The sequence below is a fragment of the Pseudophryne corroboree genome, chromosome 9 (assembly GCF_028390025.1).
Source record: "Pseudophryne corroboree isolate aPseCor3 chromosome 9, aPseCor3.hap2, whole genome shotgun sequence".
Taxonomy (NCBI): Eukaryota; Metazoa; Chordata; class Amphibia; order Anura; family Myobatrachidae; genus Pseudophryne; species Pseudophryne corroboree.
Genome location: NC_086452.1, coordinates 344,536,321 through 344,555,583, shown reverse-complemented (window position 1 = coordinate 344,555,583; position 19,263 = coordinate 344,536,321). Strand labels below are relative to the sequence as shown.

The window sequence follows — 19,263 nt, the reverse complement described above, 5'->3', positions numbered from 1 at the left end:
CCCCTCCGAAGGAGGCAGCAGGAGGGAGAACTACATCTCCCAGCAGCCACCTCCCCTCCTAGCAGCCCCCTACCGAGTGGGAAGATGGAAGGGAGACCACCGGACCAGTAAGCATTTTTTTTCTTGTGCCCTGTGTGCATTTTCTTTAATATGGATACCAAGTGTATCGGTAGTGTGCATACCCGCAGTACTCTAAAATTGGGCGCAACGTCCACAAAGTTTTTTTTGTGGTGAAAACCTTGTTCCCGGTTGAATTCCCCCCTAATAATTCATGCAGAGTATTGGCTATGATGATGATATTGCTAGCAGGATGAATAATGTTTGCTGGCCTTGATAGTAAAATAAATTCACAATCAATTCACAAGTAACTAGTAGCATCACTGAGGCACAAAATAAAAAAATTCTGTCTATCACTCCTATCAGTGCCAGACTGGGACATGAAGGGTCCACCTGGGAATGTAGACCAAGCTTTGACGTGTCTGTAGTGGGTGCACATGGGCCCCATGGCATAATTGCCCTCCATGAGGGAGAAAATGCTCTGTTCCTCCTGGACTTTCCAGGTAATGTATGATTGCCATCACCTGTGGTGAAACACCTTTCTTATCAATTAACTAGCTCACCACAGGTGATGGCAATCATATATTACCAGGAAAGTCCAGGAACAGAGCATTTTCTCCCTCATGGAGAGGGTCAGGTAGGGTCAGGTAGGCACTAGGCAAGTATGCCCCATGGGTCGTGTTGCAGCATGCTGCATCACAGCAAAGATGAGCATGGCTACATCTGTATGTCAATACCACTAAACAGGATCATTGGTGGTCATTCCGAGTTGTTCGCTCGCTAGCTACTTTTAGCAGCATTGCAAACGCAAAGCTGCCGCCCTCTGGGAGTGTATCTTAGCATAGCAGAATTGCTAACAAAAGATTAGCAATTCTGCTATTAAGTATTTCCTTGCAGTTTCTGAGTAGCTCCAGACCTATTCCTAGATTACGATCACCTCAGTCCGTTTAGTTCTTGGTTTGATGTCACAAACACGCCCTGCGTTCGGCCAGCCACTCCCCCGTTTCTCCTGCCACTCCTGCGTTTTCTGCTGGCACGCCTGCATTTTTTAGCACACTCCCGGAAAATGCTCAGTTACCACCCAGAAAGACCCAGTTCCTGTCAATCATTCTCCGATCAACAGAGCGACTGAAAAGCTTTGTTCGCCCATGAGTAAAATACCCTAGTTTTGTGTAAAATTGCTTAGCGCGTGCGCCCTGCGGTGCATACGCACGCGCAGAACTGCCGGATTTTAGCATATTAGCAATTCTGCTAAAAATAGCAGCAAGCGAACAACTCGGAATGACCACCATAATGCATACTGATACGTATTTGTATGATACTATACTCTGTCTCTACTGTGTAATAAGGATCATAAACCAGTTTTACTGTATCTCGAAAGGTTATTATGAACAGTATACAGCATACCTGGTTATATATTTTGAAGCACAAAACACTAGTGTTGTCTACTTGGTATGCGGTTAGCATACCACTCGTCAGGATCCCGGCTGTCTTATCACCGACGCCAGGATCCGGACAGAGTCACTATACCACCGCCGGAATACCAGTGAGGTAGGTGACACCCACGACACCCATAAAAGGAGAATAGAACCTGTGGCAAGTGAAGCTCGCCACCGAGCCCGCAAGGGGCTTCATTGTGCTCACTCCCTGCCGGCATTCTGCCACACGGGATGCCGGTGTCAGCATAATAACATTCAGCATCCCATGTGGCGGAATCACATACCGATCCCAATACTTGTCTGTTTTTATATGTAGCACAACTTATTACAGTGAACGAAGCACCAAAGCTGGAATAGTCATTTTATCTTGGGTCAAATATATAATTGTCTTTAGCTCAGGACATTGCAAGTTTCTGAAATACATAAAAAACAACTAAAGGCTCTATTTACAATGCTCCGTGGCCACAGATTTTGTAATCCACCATTTCCCAGCGGGTTGGAGAAGAAAATGTAAAACTGTAGTTATGGTCACTGTAAATCACCCAAGGGGTTACATTGACTGTGAGGGACGTTTTACATTTTCACCTCCCACCTGCCGGAAAGCGGTGGCTTACAAAAGCTGCCATTGCGTAACTAAAGCCCTAAGTGTCCTGCTCCTTGTCCTTTCAGCAGATATCGGGCTCCCGTGTGCCACCTACAGGTTCAGCAAATGACCCCTTTGTTTGCATTCACTATCCTAAATCAGATGTGCTCAGAATTATTTATTTCTCACGTTACATTTAAAAATAAAGTAAACACTGCTCATGGGTTTTTTTTCCAGCTTGTCAATGCAAAAATGGAATATGTAAAAGTGGAATTACCGGGGATGGAAGCTGTATATGTGAAGCTGGTTATATGGGCTCGACATGTGATAAAGGTAAGCTGACCAGCAATATGGACCTGGACAACTGAGGCTACGGTCTGTCAACAGAATCCACATTCATCTCTGTACCCGGCACACCTTTATAATAAACATCTGTTTTCTGTTTATTGTCAGAATCCTTGTCCTGCAAAGCTCTGAATTGTGGGGAAAATGCTCGTTGTTCGCAGATAGGAGGAATCATTAGATGTGATTGTATGCCAGGATACAGCAAAAAAGGCAACATCTGCCAAGGTGAGCTGCCATGGTCTCCTAATTAATAATAAAATAAAAATGTAATGAACTACATAAACGTAGTTATGTGGTTTAATGTATATAAAATACAGTACTGTATATTCTATTCTCCAATCTTTTTCTTATAAACTGTAATTACAGTGTATTTTATTCTTTATTTTTATTTTAAACTGTAATTACAGTGTATTTTATTCTGGATTTCATATATAATGCTAGGATAAAAGTACCTTTAATAATGAAAAACGTAATTTGCGCTTGCAGTTTTGCTAAACCACAAACAGATAAACAGATTACAATGATTAAATCAGATTGTGCCTGATTTTGAATCATATACAAAGTGGCTGTACTTGAGGGAAGTTGCGGAAGCTAGATTTACTGCCTTATGCTAATACAATTGTCCGTAGGGTAGTCCCATCTTAACGTTTGGGCTCACTGGGCAGCTGCACAAGGCAAAACGATTCTAGGGGCCTTCCAGCAGGGGCATGCTGGTGTCTTCAGAACTTGGGAGGCAGGTAGAGAAAGCTGCCCGGCTGCTCTGATTGTGAATTACACCCAATCAGAGTAGCCAGGCAGCATTCTCTACTTGCCTCCCAGCCTGCAGATAGTGAATGGCTCTCAGCATGCTGATTGGTGAATTGCTGGAGCTATCCACCAATTAGAGTGCTGAAAGCCATTCACTGCATGTAAGCATGTGGAGAGACAGCACAGGAACACAGGAGTGGTAAGTACTGAAACATATTATTTCTGTGAATGGGTGGGTAGGATTGGGGCCCCAGTGCATTGCTATGCCCAGGGCCTACAATGCTGTTAAGATGGCCTTGACATAGTGTTAATGCGAGAATCTGTGTGACAAGTGTGAAGTCGCTACACCCACAGCCTAGTGAGCATCATCATTATTAGTATAGGCACCAGCCCCATGTTAGGTGTACGAGATCTGTCAGAAACAGGCTTCCTCTCTCCTCACGTCTGGGAATAGCATGGAACTTTAGGTACACTCCCACAACAATCCCTTGACATTCCATAAAACGGAACAGTTCTGTGCTATATCATGGTCGCCGCCCTGTTACTTTGCAGAATGACACATTTCATGCAAAGAGCGTCCCAGCCAAGATCTGTCCAACTCAGTATCGTCCAAAGATATGCAAAAATGCGTAAAGCGCTTCTGAGCATGCGCAGTATGCTACAGTAACATTCCCTATTTGTACCTGTCTAAGGAGCTGCCGCTGACTCAGGATTAGGCCCAAATTCTGGATTCAAATTATATCTATTAGAAAAGTGTGCTAAACTCTCCATATACCTGAATCACATTGTGGGAAACCATATGTTTACTTTTAGGCACTAAAATGTAAAATGTAAAAAAAAAACAAAGTTCTCTTTTCACACAAAATGCATACCCTCCAACTGTACCTTTTTAATAGGTACAGTACCTTTTTTTATGGTCTGTACCGATTTTTGGTTCTCCAAACTTCCATTGAAAGTATAGGAAAATGGATGTGGCCACGCCTCCTTAACCCGTGGCCATGCCCCCTTTTCTCATTTGTACCGATTTTTATGTGCAAAATGTTGGAGGGTATGAAAATGATTAGTAAACTAGCTATGATGGTTGGCCTCTGCCAGTGACATGGGGAAGGTCATGCTCAAGTTGGGTTAAATTATTAAGCCACCCAAGTTGCTGTGGGGCATACAGTATATACTTTTATTATTTGTGCTTGTTCCCTAACAGCATGTTAAATCAGTTAGTTCATGTGGCTCTCTGGGATTGTGGCCATAATGCCAACAGGAGGCTAAAACCCCGACAGAACTGCGTTCATACGCTGTTTATTTATTCAATAACTTTAATCAATAATGAATGCAACGTATTTCTATAATGCAAACTGCAACTTTATACAGAAATGTACGTCTTTTATTTATGTACTTCTTTAACATCTGTCCTCTTTAAACGTTTTCCATTTCTATGTAGTCTTAAGCTGGGTACACACTATACGGGTTCCAATATATAGGAAAAAGGGGGAACTGGATTGCACACCCTATTTCTAAGCATACTAAGAGGTGTGACCATGCTAAGGCTTCTAGTACTATGTTGGAGGAAGAAACATGCTGATGCACACCACTTCTTTAGTAGCTCACGGCGGTGGTGGGTGCATATTAATATGATGCCAAAGGTCAGCCAATAAGAGCTTGCGTGCCGGCTTCTGATTGGCTGGTGGTCCGCACCATATTTCAAATGGCGGAGACGTCAGCAGCACAGGTACTTCAGATGGAGCAGGAGACACGCTGTGCTAGTGGGGAGCATCACATGTATCTGGCACAGCGTGGGGGGGATTATTTGTGTATCTTTCACTGCTGAGGGGCATTATTTGGGTATCTGGCACTGCTGGGGGGCATTACTTCTTTATCTGGCACTGCTGAGGGGCATTATTTGTGTATCTGGCACTGCTGGGGGGCATTATTTGTGTATCTGTCACTGCTGAGGGGCATTATTTGCATATTTGGCACTGCTGAGGGGCATTATTTGCATATTTGGCACTGCTGGGGGGCATTATTTGTGTATCTGGCACTACCAGGTGGCATTACATTATTTGTGTGTCTGTCACTGCTGGGGGGCATTATTTGTGTATCTGTCACTGCTGAGGGGCATTATTTGCATATTTGGCACTGCTGGGGGGCATTATTTGTGTATCTGGCACTACCAGGTGGCATTACATTATTTGTGTATCTGGCACTGCTGGGGGGCATTATTTGTGTATCTGGCAATACCAGGTGGCATTACATTATTTGTGTATCTGGCACTGCTGGGGGACATTACTTGTGTATCTGGCACTGTTGGGGGGCATTATTTGTTTATCTGGCACTATCAGGTGGCATTACATTATTTGTGTATCTGGCACTGCTGGGGGGCATTATTTGTGTATCTGGCACTACCGGGTGGCATTACATTATTTGTGTATCTGGCACTGCTGGGGGACATTACTTGTGTATCTGGCACTGTTGGGGGGCATTATTTGTGTATCTGGCACTGTAGAGGGGCATTATTTGTATCTGCCACTGCTGGGGGGGCATTACTTGCGTATCTGGCACTATGCGGGGGGATTACTTGTGTATCTGGCACTACGCAGGGGGGCATTACTGTTGTGAGACCACACCCACTTTTGTGAGACCACATCCACTTTTCTGAGCCTACACCCACTTTCACAGGAATGCGCACGCATTGGGGGGAGGGGGTAGCTCTTCCAGAGGTTTTATTTCCAGACAGTAGCTCACACCCCAATTAAGGTTGGAGACCACTGCTCTAAGCACTAAGAACAATGAATGTAAAAATAATTTTGATAAACACTCACAATGGGTTCCAATGTATAGTTAGACAGTTAAAAGATAGGCAGCCATTAGGTTGACACCATATGGTTGACAGGGTCAAAAGGTCGTCCTGGTCAAAAGGCCGACTGAGTCTAAAGGTAAACAGGGTCGACACAGGTTTTTTAGTTTTTTTTTCATGCTTTTATAACTTTTGCCTCATTTACTATCCATGTCACAAACTATTACCTTTATTAACCTTGTCGGAGGCCGAAGCTTGGCGAGCAGACACATTTCAACACATATGGGTGAAAGATGTTTAAAACCACTGAATTTTTTTTTGGTGTCAACCTTTTGACCCTGTCGACCTTTTGACTGTGTCTATCTTTTAATTGTCTAACTTTTATACCACACCCACAGTATCTGATCTATCATCCAATATATTGTTCCGACCTGGATCGGAACAATATATCATATAGTGTTTACCGCCAATTCATTGATCACGGCCGCCACTCATTGAATCGTTCCATTGGATGTGCTGCATGTCCAGTGGGATGATTCCACGGCTGACATGTTGTAGCTACGTGCAGTAAGTAACAATGCAATGCGCTGTTGTACAGTGGATCATATAGGGTGTATCATTGCATAGCATTGCTTCCCTCTTAATGTATGATTGCCATCACCTGTGCTGGAACACCTTTCTTATCCATTAACCCAGGCATTCCCAACCACGGTCCTCAAGGCACACTAACAGTGCAGGTTTTAGTGATATCCAGGCTGCAGCACTGATGGTTAAATCAAAATAACTGAGCTACTAATTAAGTCACCTGTGCTGAAGCCTGGATATCACTAAAACCTGCACTGTTAGTGTGCCTTGAGGACCGTGGTTGGGAATGCCTGCATTAACCTGTTCAAAACAGGTGCTGGCAATTATAAATTAAGAGCAAAGTCCAGGAGCAGAGCATTTTGTCCCTCCTGGAGAGGGTCATGTTGGAAGGAATGATAACATGTGTAGAGAGAGTTAGATTTGGGTGGGTTATTTTGTTTCTGTGCAGGGTAGATACTGGCTGCTTTATTTTTACACTGCAATTTAGATTACAGTTTAAATACACCCTACTCAAATCCAACTCTCTCTGCACATGTTATATTTGCCCCACCTGCACTGCACATGGTTTTGCCCATTAAAGAACAATTTTGCTGATGCAATCAGGTCTGAATTAGGCACTAAGTGCAGCCTTGGGGCTTACTGCAGGCTTACTGATGCTGTGACTGCATAGCTCCTGACACCCCAGAATCCATGCCTCACCGTGTCAGAGTCTACAGCGCATGCACAGGTCTCCGAAAAATTGGCCACCGCGCCATTTTTCCGGAGACTTGCGCATGCGCTGTAGACTCTGGCACTGTGCCGGAGTCTCTAGTGCTCAGACAGAGCGCTAACAGCACTGCTGCCGGCTACAGGACGGGAGAGGAGGGGGCTCACACCCAAAGACTGCACACGGGTCCCCTCCTCTCTAGATACGCCCCTGCCCCAGGGCTTACCTTGGGATACTGGGCTTACCGTGGGATATCAATCATATCTCCAGGCATTTAACCTGGGAGTTTAAAGCCAGTGGTAAGTCCCACGGCTCATTGAGTTGTCCCCAAATAATTGCAGGAGGCAGAGGATAAATAATAAAGAAAACAAAAGTAATCTGACTGCGTATATAGTATAGATAGATAGTCTGAAATGGTTAAAAATAATAACCACAAAATATTACTTACAGTAGGTATTAATAATCAGACAACACATTAAAAACACATATTTAGATATAGAGGGCCTAATTCTGAGTCACATGCACAGTGGCTGTAGTTGTGGCCTGCCGCGCAAGCCAGATTCCATTCACCTACTGGTGGAGTCAATGCATCTGCAAGCGGAAAGTCATGCCGCCCACTAACTTTTACGCCAGCCAATGTAGTATAGACACTTGCTCCAGCCCCATGCTAGGTGGCAATACATCCATCAGAAACAGGCTTTACTCCTCTGTAAGCACAACTTTGATTTGCCCAAAGCTTTAGATACATGCTCCCACAATTCTAATGTCACTTTTTTGACATTCCAATGGAATTCCCGCTTGTCATGGCAGTAAACCTCCTAATGATAATGTGTGGACCTCCATTCTAAAAGTAAAACATTCTATACCCTTAATACCATGAAATAATGACACGGAGACTTGAATTTAGCAGAAAATTGTTAGCTATCTATTGTACCCTAACCATAAGAAAAAACCTGTAAAGTAAAAATTAAGTTAACATGCCTATTCAACCGACATATGGTGGCAGAAAAAAGAACGGCTATAACCCACTGAAGATAACCTCAGAACATTAAAAACCCAAACAATCCTAATCTACCACAAACCATGCATAGGTAATAGGTGCCCGAGTCAGACCTCCACGCTGACTGCCCACCCCGATGGGTCATGACGCTGCCCCCTGATGGGTGATCTAGCGGCCTTAAAAGTCAATGGAGGTGAGTGCACCTAAACCACACCAATACTGTAAAAACTGTGACTAACAAGTCAAACTATAACCTGCCGTTCTTTTCCGCCAACAGCGAAAGACTCTTCCACAGAGTCTTCGCACCGCCACCATACCCTCAACCTAACTCCTGCAACACCTGAAACAGATCCTCCAGGAAAAGCATCATCCCTTCCTTGGACAGATGCACACCATCAGGCCGAAAAAGGTGACTTCCCCGGAACCGAATCCTAGGGTGGCGAACCACTTTCCCTCCGTGAGCCAATACCCACTTTGCCACCGCAGCGTTCACCTTTTGCCTGGCCTCAACAATAGGGCGACCGTCCACCAATCCCTGCCAACGCAACCTTGGCACCATCATGGAGAACACCAAAACACAGTTGGGCCACGCTGCGGCCACACTGGCCAGATCTTCCATCATGGCCCATCTCAGCTCTAAAGATGTCCTCTTCCCCAGATCGTTGCCACCCAAGTGGACAACCAGCACCCTATGGACTCCATGCTCCCTGACCTGACTGACCAATCTACTCTTCAGATCTCGCCACATCATCCCACGCCAACCAAGCCAACGAACGCCATGAGCCCAAGGAAAAAACTGCGACCCATCCGAGGCCAAAAACCTGGCTGCCCAGTAAACATAAGAGTGGCCAACTACCCATATTGCCAAATCGTCTTCTACCCAACCTGAAGTGAAGGAAAGGAATAAAAAATAAAATTGGTTAATAAATATCCTAACATGAGCTTATTGCATGTATTAACCTGAAGGATCTGCCAAAAGAAAAAAGTTTTCATTTCTTATTGAGTCACGGCCTAGCCGCTCTAAACAAGCTTCAAGCCAATCGAAGCATAACATAAAAACACGACGAAAAAGATAAAATAAAATAAAACCAAATAAAAAGGGGTGAGTTGTGGGGGGGGGGGGGGGGGAGTTAAATGGGAAAAACATGTAAGAACTCAGCTGGAGGTGAAAGCATAAAAAACCTGCTGAGGGACTTTGTATTGGAACTAATCAGCCGAATTTTGTAAATTGAAATTCAGTCCGTCAGGTCAGGAAAAAAATTGCAAAAGAACTCCAGACCCCCGCTGCCAGCAGCGGCGAGTAGCTAATCCCTGAGTAGGATGAACAGGGGAGACAAACAGACACAAACTGCACAATGACGTACTTAACCGTCCAACATTAACTTATTAACGTTTATTAAAACTGAAAAACTCATGAAACCGGGCGAATATAACGTTTGTAACTGGAAGATTTCCAGCGTCCCACCGCCTGAATCTCCGCAACTGAAAAACCCGCCGACGCAGCCGACGTCGCAGCCCCGATTCGGAAAGAATGCGTACCGAAAGCAGTGGGTGAAAGGCCCAAGCCGGTCAGACAGCGACTAAGCATCCAACGAAATTGATATTTCGTCAATGGTAAACCGTCATAGTGCAGCAGCCATGACCCCCTCACATCGGGCCGAACTGCTGCATATTTCAATGCCAATCTCACCGGGCAAATGCTCTCCTACAGAGACGGTACCAAAGTGACCCATCTTCCTCTACCTACTTGGTCCGTCTTAGAGCGACGCAGTCTGCAGAGCAAAGACCTCTCACCCACCACCACGTAATCTTGAAGCATGCGCGAATCTGCCCATTTAGATGGCGCTACCAGCTCCGAAACCCGAAAGTCTCCGTGATAAGCCATGGAGAACGCCAACTGGAACTACAGCGACTCAAAAAGTGATGATGCGACACCGACTACAGCACTGATGACAGCTGGTAGCAAGGCCGCATCGATGGGGCGACGCACCCACCCTTTCATCGCCTTCACAAAAAGCCCGCTCTTTGTCACGTCAGGAAGACCCTTGATTTTATAAAACAATTAAATCCCTGCTAAGTACCGGGCACCACCGCTCTGGACCTACCCATGACAAAAAGCTGCCAAATAAAAGAAAGCATCATCCGATGCCCACTCTTACCTTCTTGACCCCGTCCTCGGACAAACTCTTCCCACTCGCTCCAAGCTGGACCGTAAGCCTTGAGCGTGTTCGGAGCCACTGATCGCATCGCTAGGCCCTCCAGTCCGGTCCGATCACCTGCCAGACATAACTGGGATATTGAAACCCTCGCTCATCGGCCTCAGTTGCCAACAGTCGAAATCTTTCCCACTGCCCGCGGGACAACGCGTCTGCAATTCCGTTCTTAATTCCTGGAACATGTTGCGCGTGGAACCATACATTCCTACGCAAGCATGTCAGCAACAATTGCGCAAGCACCCTCAAAACCACCAGCGACTTCGCCCTCTGATTATTGATCGCATACACCACGCCCAGATTGTCGCATCTGAACAAAATGCTGCGATCAGCCAGACATTTGCCCCAAACCTCCAGGGCTACCATAATGGGGAAAAGCTCTAGCAGCAAACGGTCCTTAGTGAAACCTTCGCAACACCATTCCTCCGGCCAAGGGACCACACACCAAGAGCCCTCTAGGTAGCAACCGATCCCAGAGGAACCCGCCGCGTTGGTAAACAGCTGTAATCCAGCATTGTCAACCGTTGGGGCCAACCAGATACGCACCCCATTGAAATTCTCCAGGAACGAGGCCCAAAAGGCCAAATCCCTCTTAATCTTGGAGGACAAGCGAATGAAATGTTGCGGTCTGGCACACCCCGCCGTCGACCTCTCCAGCTTTCGGCTAAAAACCCTGCCCATCAGGATGACCCGACAAGCAAAGTTCAAGAGGCCCAGCAAAGACTGCGCCTGCCGCAGCGTAACTTTGCGCGACGCCACGAACTGCCCGATCACCTCGCAAAGCTTGGCAACCTTGGCCTGAGGAAGGCGACATGAGCCTGCCACCGTATCGATTTCAATCCCCAAGAATGACAAATAGGGGACTGGCCCCTCCGTTTTATCCTCGGCCACAGGAACGCCAAAGTGATAAAACAGGGCTCGGATGCTGAACAACAAATCGTTGCATCGCGGTGAATTCGCCGGGCCCACACACAGGAAATCATCAAGGTAATGTGCTACCCCATGACCTCCCGTAGAAGACTCCACGCACCAGTGTAAAAATGTGCAAACATTTGTCAATGAAATATTCCGTTCCGATCCGAAAACCCATAAAACGGAATAAGTCCGGATGCAAAGGGAGCAACCTAAATGCGGATTCTACATCAATCTTAGCCATCAGTGCTCCTGGGCCGTAAGTCCGAACAATCCCCAGTGCCTTGTCAAATGACTGGTACACCACCGAACATTGTTCTGGCGGTATTGCGTCGTTGACTGACGACCCTGACGGGTAAGAGAGATGCTGAATGAGCCTAAAAGCACCCAGAGTCTTCTTGGGGACTACCCCCACTGGAGAAATGACCAACTCATCCAATGGGGGCAGGGGAAATGGGCCCTCCATCCTACCCAGTCGCATTTCTTTCCCAACTTTTTTGCGCAAAACTGATGGGAAGGTGCGAGCGGTTTGAAGATCCTTGAGGGCCTTAACTTTCACCTCGCCCGCAACCGGCAGGCGGAAACCATACTTGAAACCTTGAAACAAAAAACTAGCGTTCCGCCTATTGGGGTACCATCCCAGCCACTTGGACATGGCATCCAACTTAATCGGCGTTGGAGCCCTGTTGAGCGGTCCCGCTCCCGGGGAGTTTACCATAGCCTTGCTTACCCCCCCCCCTTGGGCCCTGCCGATTCCCCTTAAAACAGTTGGAGGCCGGGTGTAAGCCGCCGCATTGCAGGCAGAAGTGTCGAAAACGACACTGCCTGCCGAAGGAACAGGTCACATCATTATATGCGAAACATTTCCTCCTCGCGGATGCCTGTCCGCCCCCGCGATTAGCCGATCTTCGTTTCCTGCCCGGCCCCCCCACCGCGCTAAACCCCAGGGCGCGCTGCCCATCCGCCCCCGGATTTCGGGACTCCTTCGCAGCTTGAGAGGTCCGGGTGACCTGGAGCCAGACCTCCACGTCTTTGCATCTAAAAGCAATTATCTGCATGCAGTCCTGCTTTTCCCGAAACTTCTCGTCATACATTCGCCATTCTACTCCTGTTGACGCTCGTTGCATGTCGTGTATCAGGTGCAAGTACTGGATGATGTTCATATGTTCATTCGGCCTATCCTCCAGATAACACGCCGCAAAGACGCAGAAACCAGCCAGCCAGTTGTCAAACGAACGGAAAGCCTCAGCTCCTATGCCCTTCTTAGCCTTCGCTGCCTTATACTCCTTCGCGTCATTAGTCAGCACGAACAGATCCACGTAATCGCCTCTACTGATTTTTTTTTTTTTCCCGGCAGCTATCCCGCAAACTCCTCAACACTGCTGTATAGTTGCAGTGAACCACTCCGGGCAAATTACTTGCGCCTCTTCCGCTTCTCCCGCTGCCCTGCCGCCTTTTTTGCGTACCTCGCCGCCCGCTTCTTTGCTCTAGTCATGCTACTAACCTCGGACGCTTGCGACGATAGGGATGAAGGAGAGGAGGAACTGACAGAACTAGAGCGCGCGGAGGAGCCCGATGCCGAGTCCTCCATTTCACCTGACGTTGCCGACCACTCGGATGCTCCCGCTGTGGAAAAACTTTGAAGTCCTCGTCTTCGCTCACGTCTACTGCGGCCTCACCACGAACACCTGAAAAAGACGACAAAGCACGGGACCCGGAAACCACTCCCGGAGCATGCCTACTATTTCGGGGTACCTCCGCCCGCGACTAGCGTCCACGCTCTGTTCCTACCTGTTGGTTGCCTAACTGCGCCGCGGCCACCTCCAGGTCATGACAAGCGTGCGCTATCTGCCCGACTGCCGACCCCGTCGGCGTGAAGGACGCCCCAGCTACTGTGCGCGTGCCTGTACGCCTCGCTGTCCCCGGAGATGCGGCTGCGATCAATGGGCCCAATGCCGCTACCAACGATGACAGCGCTGAGGCTAACTCCTCGGAGGCCTCCTGACTGCCCCCAAACTCGTGGCCACGACCGGGGGAGGCCCCCGTGAAAGCCACCCTCCGCCTACTGGCCTGCCGTCTGGTGGGCGTCGAGAAGGGCCCCACCGATATATAGTCTGCCTGCACCCCTGTTGACCCGCTGGCCCCCCTTGTGTGTTCCTGCCTGTTCCTCTGCCCCTCGCCTCCCCCATATGCCCTGCGCCCACGCTCACCCAATAAGCTGCCACTGCAGCTGCCCCTGGCATGCGTGCCCTCCTCCTGCAGCCCGGAGCTCCCTCCGGCTGCAGGGAAGGCAATCGTATGGGGCCCAGTGAGGTTATCATTATATGCCCCCCCTTGCCCCCCCAGCCGGACTCCGGCTGTAAGGGAGACTCCGGGGGAGACTCAGAGCCTTGTGGTGCCGCTGCGCGTATATGTGCGCGGTCGGCACCACTAGCTGAGTGAACGGCCACGCACGTCCCTTGCAGCTGCCGCCCGAGCCCCGGCGACAGCCCTTCCCCGCCCAGCCGCCGCACTCCGCCCGCCTTGGCACCCTCGGCCGAGGCCCGGCCACCTCACCTCCCCTCTCTTGTGCCCCGCATCTCGCCCACCGTCCGCGGCCGGAGATTACCTCCGGACCAAACTCCTGGGGCAGGGGAGACTGAGTCCGCCTGGCAACCGCCGCGCGGGTACGCGCGCCGTCGCCAGGGAATGGGGAACCATGAACTAGGGACATAGGCCCAGCTGAGGCTCCCTCTCCCCCGCCCTCAGAGCGGTAACGAGATGGAGCCCCAGCCGAACGGTGGGGGCAAGAGGCGGCCATGCAAGCAGCACCTGCCCTAAGGGAATGCACTGGAAGGCGAGGGGGAACAGGAGGGCAAATAACACCGGGCACAAGCTATACCTATACTGTTGTAAACTATAATAAACTTCTCACACAGAAAATTTACCTCATATATAACCTGTTTAAATCCCTAATGAAATGCTCTAAAACTGAGAAACACTCACCAGCTAGCAGGCAAACTAGCAGAGAGAGACCCCTGTACCCTAACCATACTGTTGTAAACTATAATAAACTTCTCACACAGAAAATTTACCTCATATATAACCTGTTTAAATCCCTAATGAAATGCTCTAAAACTGAGAAACACTCACCAGCTAGAAGGCAAACTAGCAGAGAGAGACCCCTAGATGACCTATACCACCCTATATATGCTGATCCCTCCCCTATCTACCATTGGCTGTACTTTTCATAACCCCTTATGTCCACACCCATCACAGGAGGTTTAACTCTCTCCATTCCTATGCCTGTCATTTCGTTCTCCTTCTGTGCAACCTCACTGTCATTGCCCAGTTCCAACCATGAATAGGATAGACATACGCAAAGATGCAGAAATTCTTTTTTCCTTGTTTTTTCTTTCATAATGTGGTTAATCATTATTAACAATTCTACACATTTTCTACAGTGTCCTGTGACTAATATGACAACCAGTCATATGCCATGTGATTTAGTGCGAAGAGAGACCTTGGGGCAAATATATTAAGCCTGGAGAAGTGATAAAGTGGAAGGTGATAACGCATCAGCCAGTAGGCTCCTGTCAGTTTTCAAACATACCAGTCTGTGTGTTATCACTTTCCACTTTATTACTTCTCCAGGCTTAAAACATCTGTCAGCTCTATCTGCACAGTGACATCCTCCCCTCTTCCTCCCCCTCACTGCCATCACATGACATGCTGAAGGCATATGGCTTGTGACTGGCAGCCATATTGTTTTCCTTCTAGAGAGATATCTTTTTAAAATAAATAAACATTTATAGAAGACAAACTAAGACTAATGGCTATCTAATTCATGATTATAAGGCACTTTACTTGCTATTTAAAAAAAAAAACAACCTTTGTGGGATTGCTGCTTTAACATGTTCTTTAACTGAACATGAATTAGCGCTCAGGGAATGTGTGCAAATTTTGTAACTGTATGATAATATTTTTTTTTGTTCTAGCCACGGATGCCTGTAAACCTTCGCCGTGTAGCCTCTTTGCTGATTGCCAATCATTAGGGCCCCGACAATACAAATGTGCATGTAAACCTGACTACTATGGGGATGGAAAGACATGTCTTCCCTTCAATCCATGTTCTGTTAACAATGGAGGATGCTTAGAAAATTCAACTAGATGCTTATATCGAAGTGCAGGAAAGGTAAGCAACACAGAGCAAATTTACTCTTCATTTTTTTATACCTTCAGCTCACTGTGCATCTCTTTAAGGGGTGATTCACAGGTGGACGCTATTGCAGTAGTGGCTTTGATTTTTGGCACTGCTACTACAGTATCTTTATGCTAATGCCACAGCTGATGGCCGTCCTGTTGAGATGACGACTGTGGCGCAATATGTGTACAAATACACACTATTGGCGAACCGTTGGCCTCACCATCGGACATTGCACCTGCCCTATGGCAGGCGTAGAATGTCTGACTGACCATGACGGCCGGTGTCAGTCACTGGAATCGACAGGCCCATGACAGCCCCTACTGGTACCACCGAGAAACGGCCATCAAGTTTGTATTGATTGCCATGCAATTTTGATCTGCACCTCTGTGCATTAAAAATTGCAATGCATGCACAGTGTGGCCCGGACACATGCACAGAGGGAAAATATTAGCCACTTGCGTCCAAAGGCTTCTCGATGTCCACCTAGATCTTAATTCTCCCCCCTCACCCCCTTCCCAATGGGGTATATTTACTAAACTGTGGGTTTTTAGAAATTGAGAAGTTGCCCATAGCAACCAATCAATCACATTCTAATTATCATTTATCTAGCACATTCTTGAAGATAATAGCTAGAATCTGATTTGTTGCTGTGGGCAACAACTCCACTTCTAAAAAACCTGCATTTTAGTACATTTAATATATCCCTAAGAGTTAGGTGTAACGCCTACTTAAAGGTGCAATTTTGAACATTGGCAAAAAAAAAAATATTTGGCAAAAGCAAAATTAAAATGGGTGGTCATCAGTATGCCGAATGTCGGGATCCCGGCGCACAGTATACCGGCGCCGGAATCCCGACACCCGGCATACCGACAGGTATTCTCCCTCGTGGGGGTCCACGACCCCTCTGGAGGGAGAATAAATAGCGTGGCACGCGTAGCGCGCCACCGTGCCCGCAGCGTGGCGAGCGCAAGCCCGCAAGGGGCTCATTTGCGCTCGCCACGCTGTCGGTATGCCTGCGGTCGGGCTCCCGGCGCCGGTATGCTGGTCGCCGGGAGCCCGGTCGCCGGCATACCATACTACACCCAATTAAAATGCGTGGACAGACTTAGGGGTATATTTACTAAAGTGTGGGTTTGTAGAAGTGGAAATGTAGAAGTGGAGATGTTGCCCATAGCAGCCGATCTGGCTATTATCCTCTACAAGGTGCTAGATAAAGTAGAATCTGATTTCTATGGACATCTCCACTTCTAGAAACCTGCACTTTAGTAACTACAGTAAATATACCTTCTAGAATCAGGGCCATTGAGAGAGGGGCCTGGGTCATCTGCTGAAGGGAGTATGGCCGTATGAGGACGCCGGTGCCACCTATGCTCTAAATAGAATGGAACTTTTTTTTTTTTTAAAGTTCTTTGTGGCAGCTCTGAATAAGTCATTAATAAATTACCTATTTATCAACCTGGCGAACCAGATTATTATAACAGGACAATGTGAATAATTTTGTTTCTGTTTAGTTTTGCTTTCAGCTGTAAGCAGCAGGAAGTTTTAAATTATATACGGTATTTTTAATATTTCCAACTTTACTATAACTGAATTTGCTTATGAAGTGTATCATTACCATAGCACTTTGACATTTGTGTATATTTCTTTACTGTTATTATTTTGATTACAGTATGAAATAAGATCAAACATTCTAATTTCTGTACTAACCATTGGTAACTACCAGTCTTATTGCAGTTGCCTCCCTGGAATGACAGCTCGAACTGGTATTAAGGGGTGTTCTCCGCCCCAAAGTTGTCAACCATATTTTTGTAGTAAAAGTGCACAGTGTGAAATCGTATCTCCTGGAGTACACAAGTAAGTTTCCTCTTCTCATATTGTTTAGGAATTAGTTATTATTATATAGCACACAAATATTCCACAGCACTTTACACAGAATATTTGCCCATTCACATCTGTCCCTGCCCCAGTGGAGCATTGGCGTTTCTATAATGGGTGCAATGGGTACGGTGCACACGGGCCCCTGGGTCCAGGGGGGCCCACACCGCACCCATTGCACCCATTTTAATACTTACCATTCCGGAGTACAGCGCTGGGAGTGGCAATCGTGGCGGAAATCGCTGCCAAAATGGTCGCTGCGCATGCGCGGTAGCCAAATTGGTCTCCGGATCATGGCGGGCACCATGTTTCCGGAGACCTGTGCATGCGCAGTAGACTCCGGCACAGTGCCGGAGTCCACAGTGCCATGCAGGGGAGGGGGCCCTCCTGGAGGTGCACACGGGCCCCCTCCTCTGTAGAAAAGCCCCTGCAGTGGAGCTTACAGTGTATATTCCCTACCATATGAGCACACACTCACATTCACACTAGTAGGGTTCATGTTGTTGGCAGCTAATTAACCTACCAGTATATTTTTGGAGTACCAGGAAGAAACCCACGCAGGCACGAGGAGAATATACAAACTGCACACGGTCAGGGCCATGGTGGTTAATCAAACCCATGACCTCAGTGCTTTGAGGTGATAATGCTAACCATGACACTGTCCGTGCTGTCCAACGAGTGTTAGAATAAATATATATATATATATATATATATATATATATATATATATTTGGGTGACCTATACCTACCTCATTCTAAGATAAGGAAAAATTCTATTTTATAACCTTTTTTAGTGCGTATATTCATTTAAGTGCTTTTAGTTCAGTTGTGTATATATTGTTGTCCCCATTTTTTATGTGTTTCTTTTATATTCATTTAATAAATACTTTTTAATATTTTAACTGGCAAACTTATTTTATTGACAACTTGGTCGCTATATATCCCTCATCCTCTCCTTTTATATATATATTTAATGCACAATTACCCAAGTTCAGGTCAACATTTGACTTGGAAGTACAGGTATGTGTGCCCATGTCCTTTTTGGTGTTCATGTCAAATGGCTATATTTATATATCAGATATGCACAAGACAGAAAGTGGTTGACAGGAAGAAGGTGACAGGCAATGGGTGACAGGGAGAGGCAGTCAGTGGGTGACAGGGAGAGGGTGATGCCAAGAAAAGCCAGTGAGCAATAGGGAGAGGTTGAAAGGTAGAGGCAGAGGATGATGCCTGGGAAAATCAGTGGGTGACCGGGAGAGGGTGACAGTGAGAGGCAGTGGGTGACGGGAAGATGATGACAGGAAGAGGATGCTGATGAGAGGCTGTGGGTGATAGGGAGAAGGTGACAAGCAGTGAGTGATAGGGAGAATTTGATAGGGAGAGGGTGTTAGGGGAAGGCATAGGGTGACACCAGAGAGTTGGTGACAAGGAGGTGCAGTGGGTCACAGGGAGAGGATGACAGTGAGAGACAGTGGTGAGAGGGAGAAGGTGCAGAGAAGAGACAATGGGCGATAGGAAGAAGGTGACAGACAGATGGTGTTAGAAAGAGAATGACAGGAAGAGGCAGAGGGTGACATCAGGGAGAGACAGTGGGTGATGGGGAGAGGGTGACAGGGAGACGCAGTTGGTGACAGGGATAGGATGACAAAGAGAAGCACTGGGTGATGCAAGGGAGAGTCAGTAGGTTAAAAGCACTGTTGCACCACCGGCAAGTTTAGCCTCAGTAGAGAGGAAGCCGTGGTTACAGCTATAAGGAGAGGGGATCACGGCCATTCTTCTTCCTCCGCCTGACTGTTACTGTGGCAGCAGCTCAGCCTCAGCTGC

General features: G+C 47.3%; 1 protein-coding gene across 1 annotated transcript in view; it reads left to right on the top strand.

Annotated features, from left to right (window-relative positions):
• Nucleotides 1–19,263, top strand: part of STAB1 (stabilin 1) — a 605,861-nt gene that overhangs the window by 37,968 nt on the left and 548,630 nt on the right. The window contains exons 4-7 of the mRNA XM_063940632.1: nucleotides 2,317–2,412; nucleotides 2,533–2,649; nucleotides 15,356–15,552; nucleotides 17,288–17,418. Of these exons, the coding sequence (XP_063796702.1) occupies nucleotides 2,317–2,412; nucleotides 2,533–2,649; nucleotides 15,356–15,552; nucleotides 17,288–17,418 (541 nt within the window). The remainder of the gene's footprint in view (nucleotides 1–2,316; nucleotides 2,413–2,532; nucleotides 2,650–15,355; nucleotides 15,553–17,287; nucleotides 17,419–19,263) is intronic.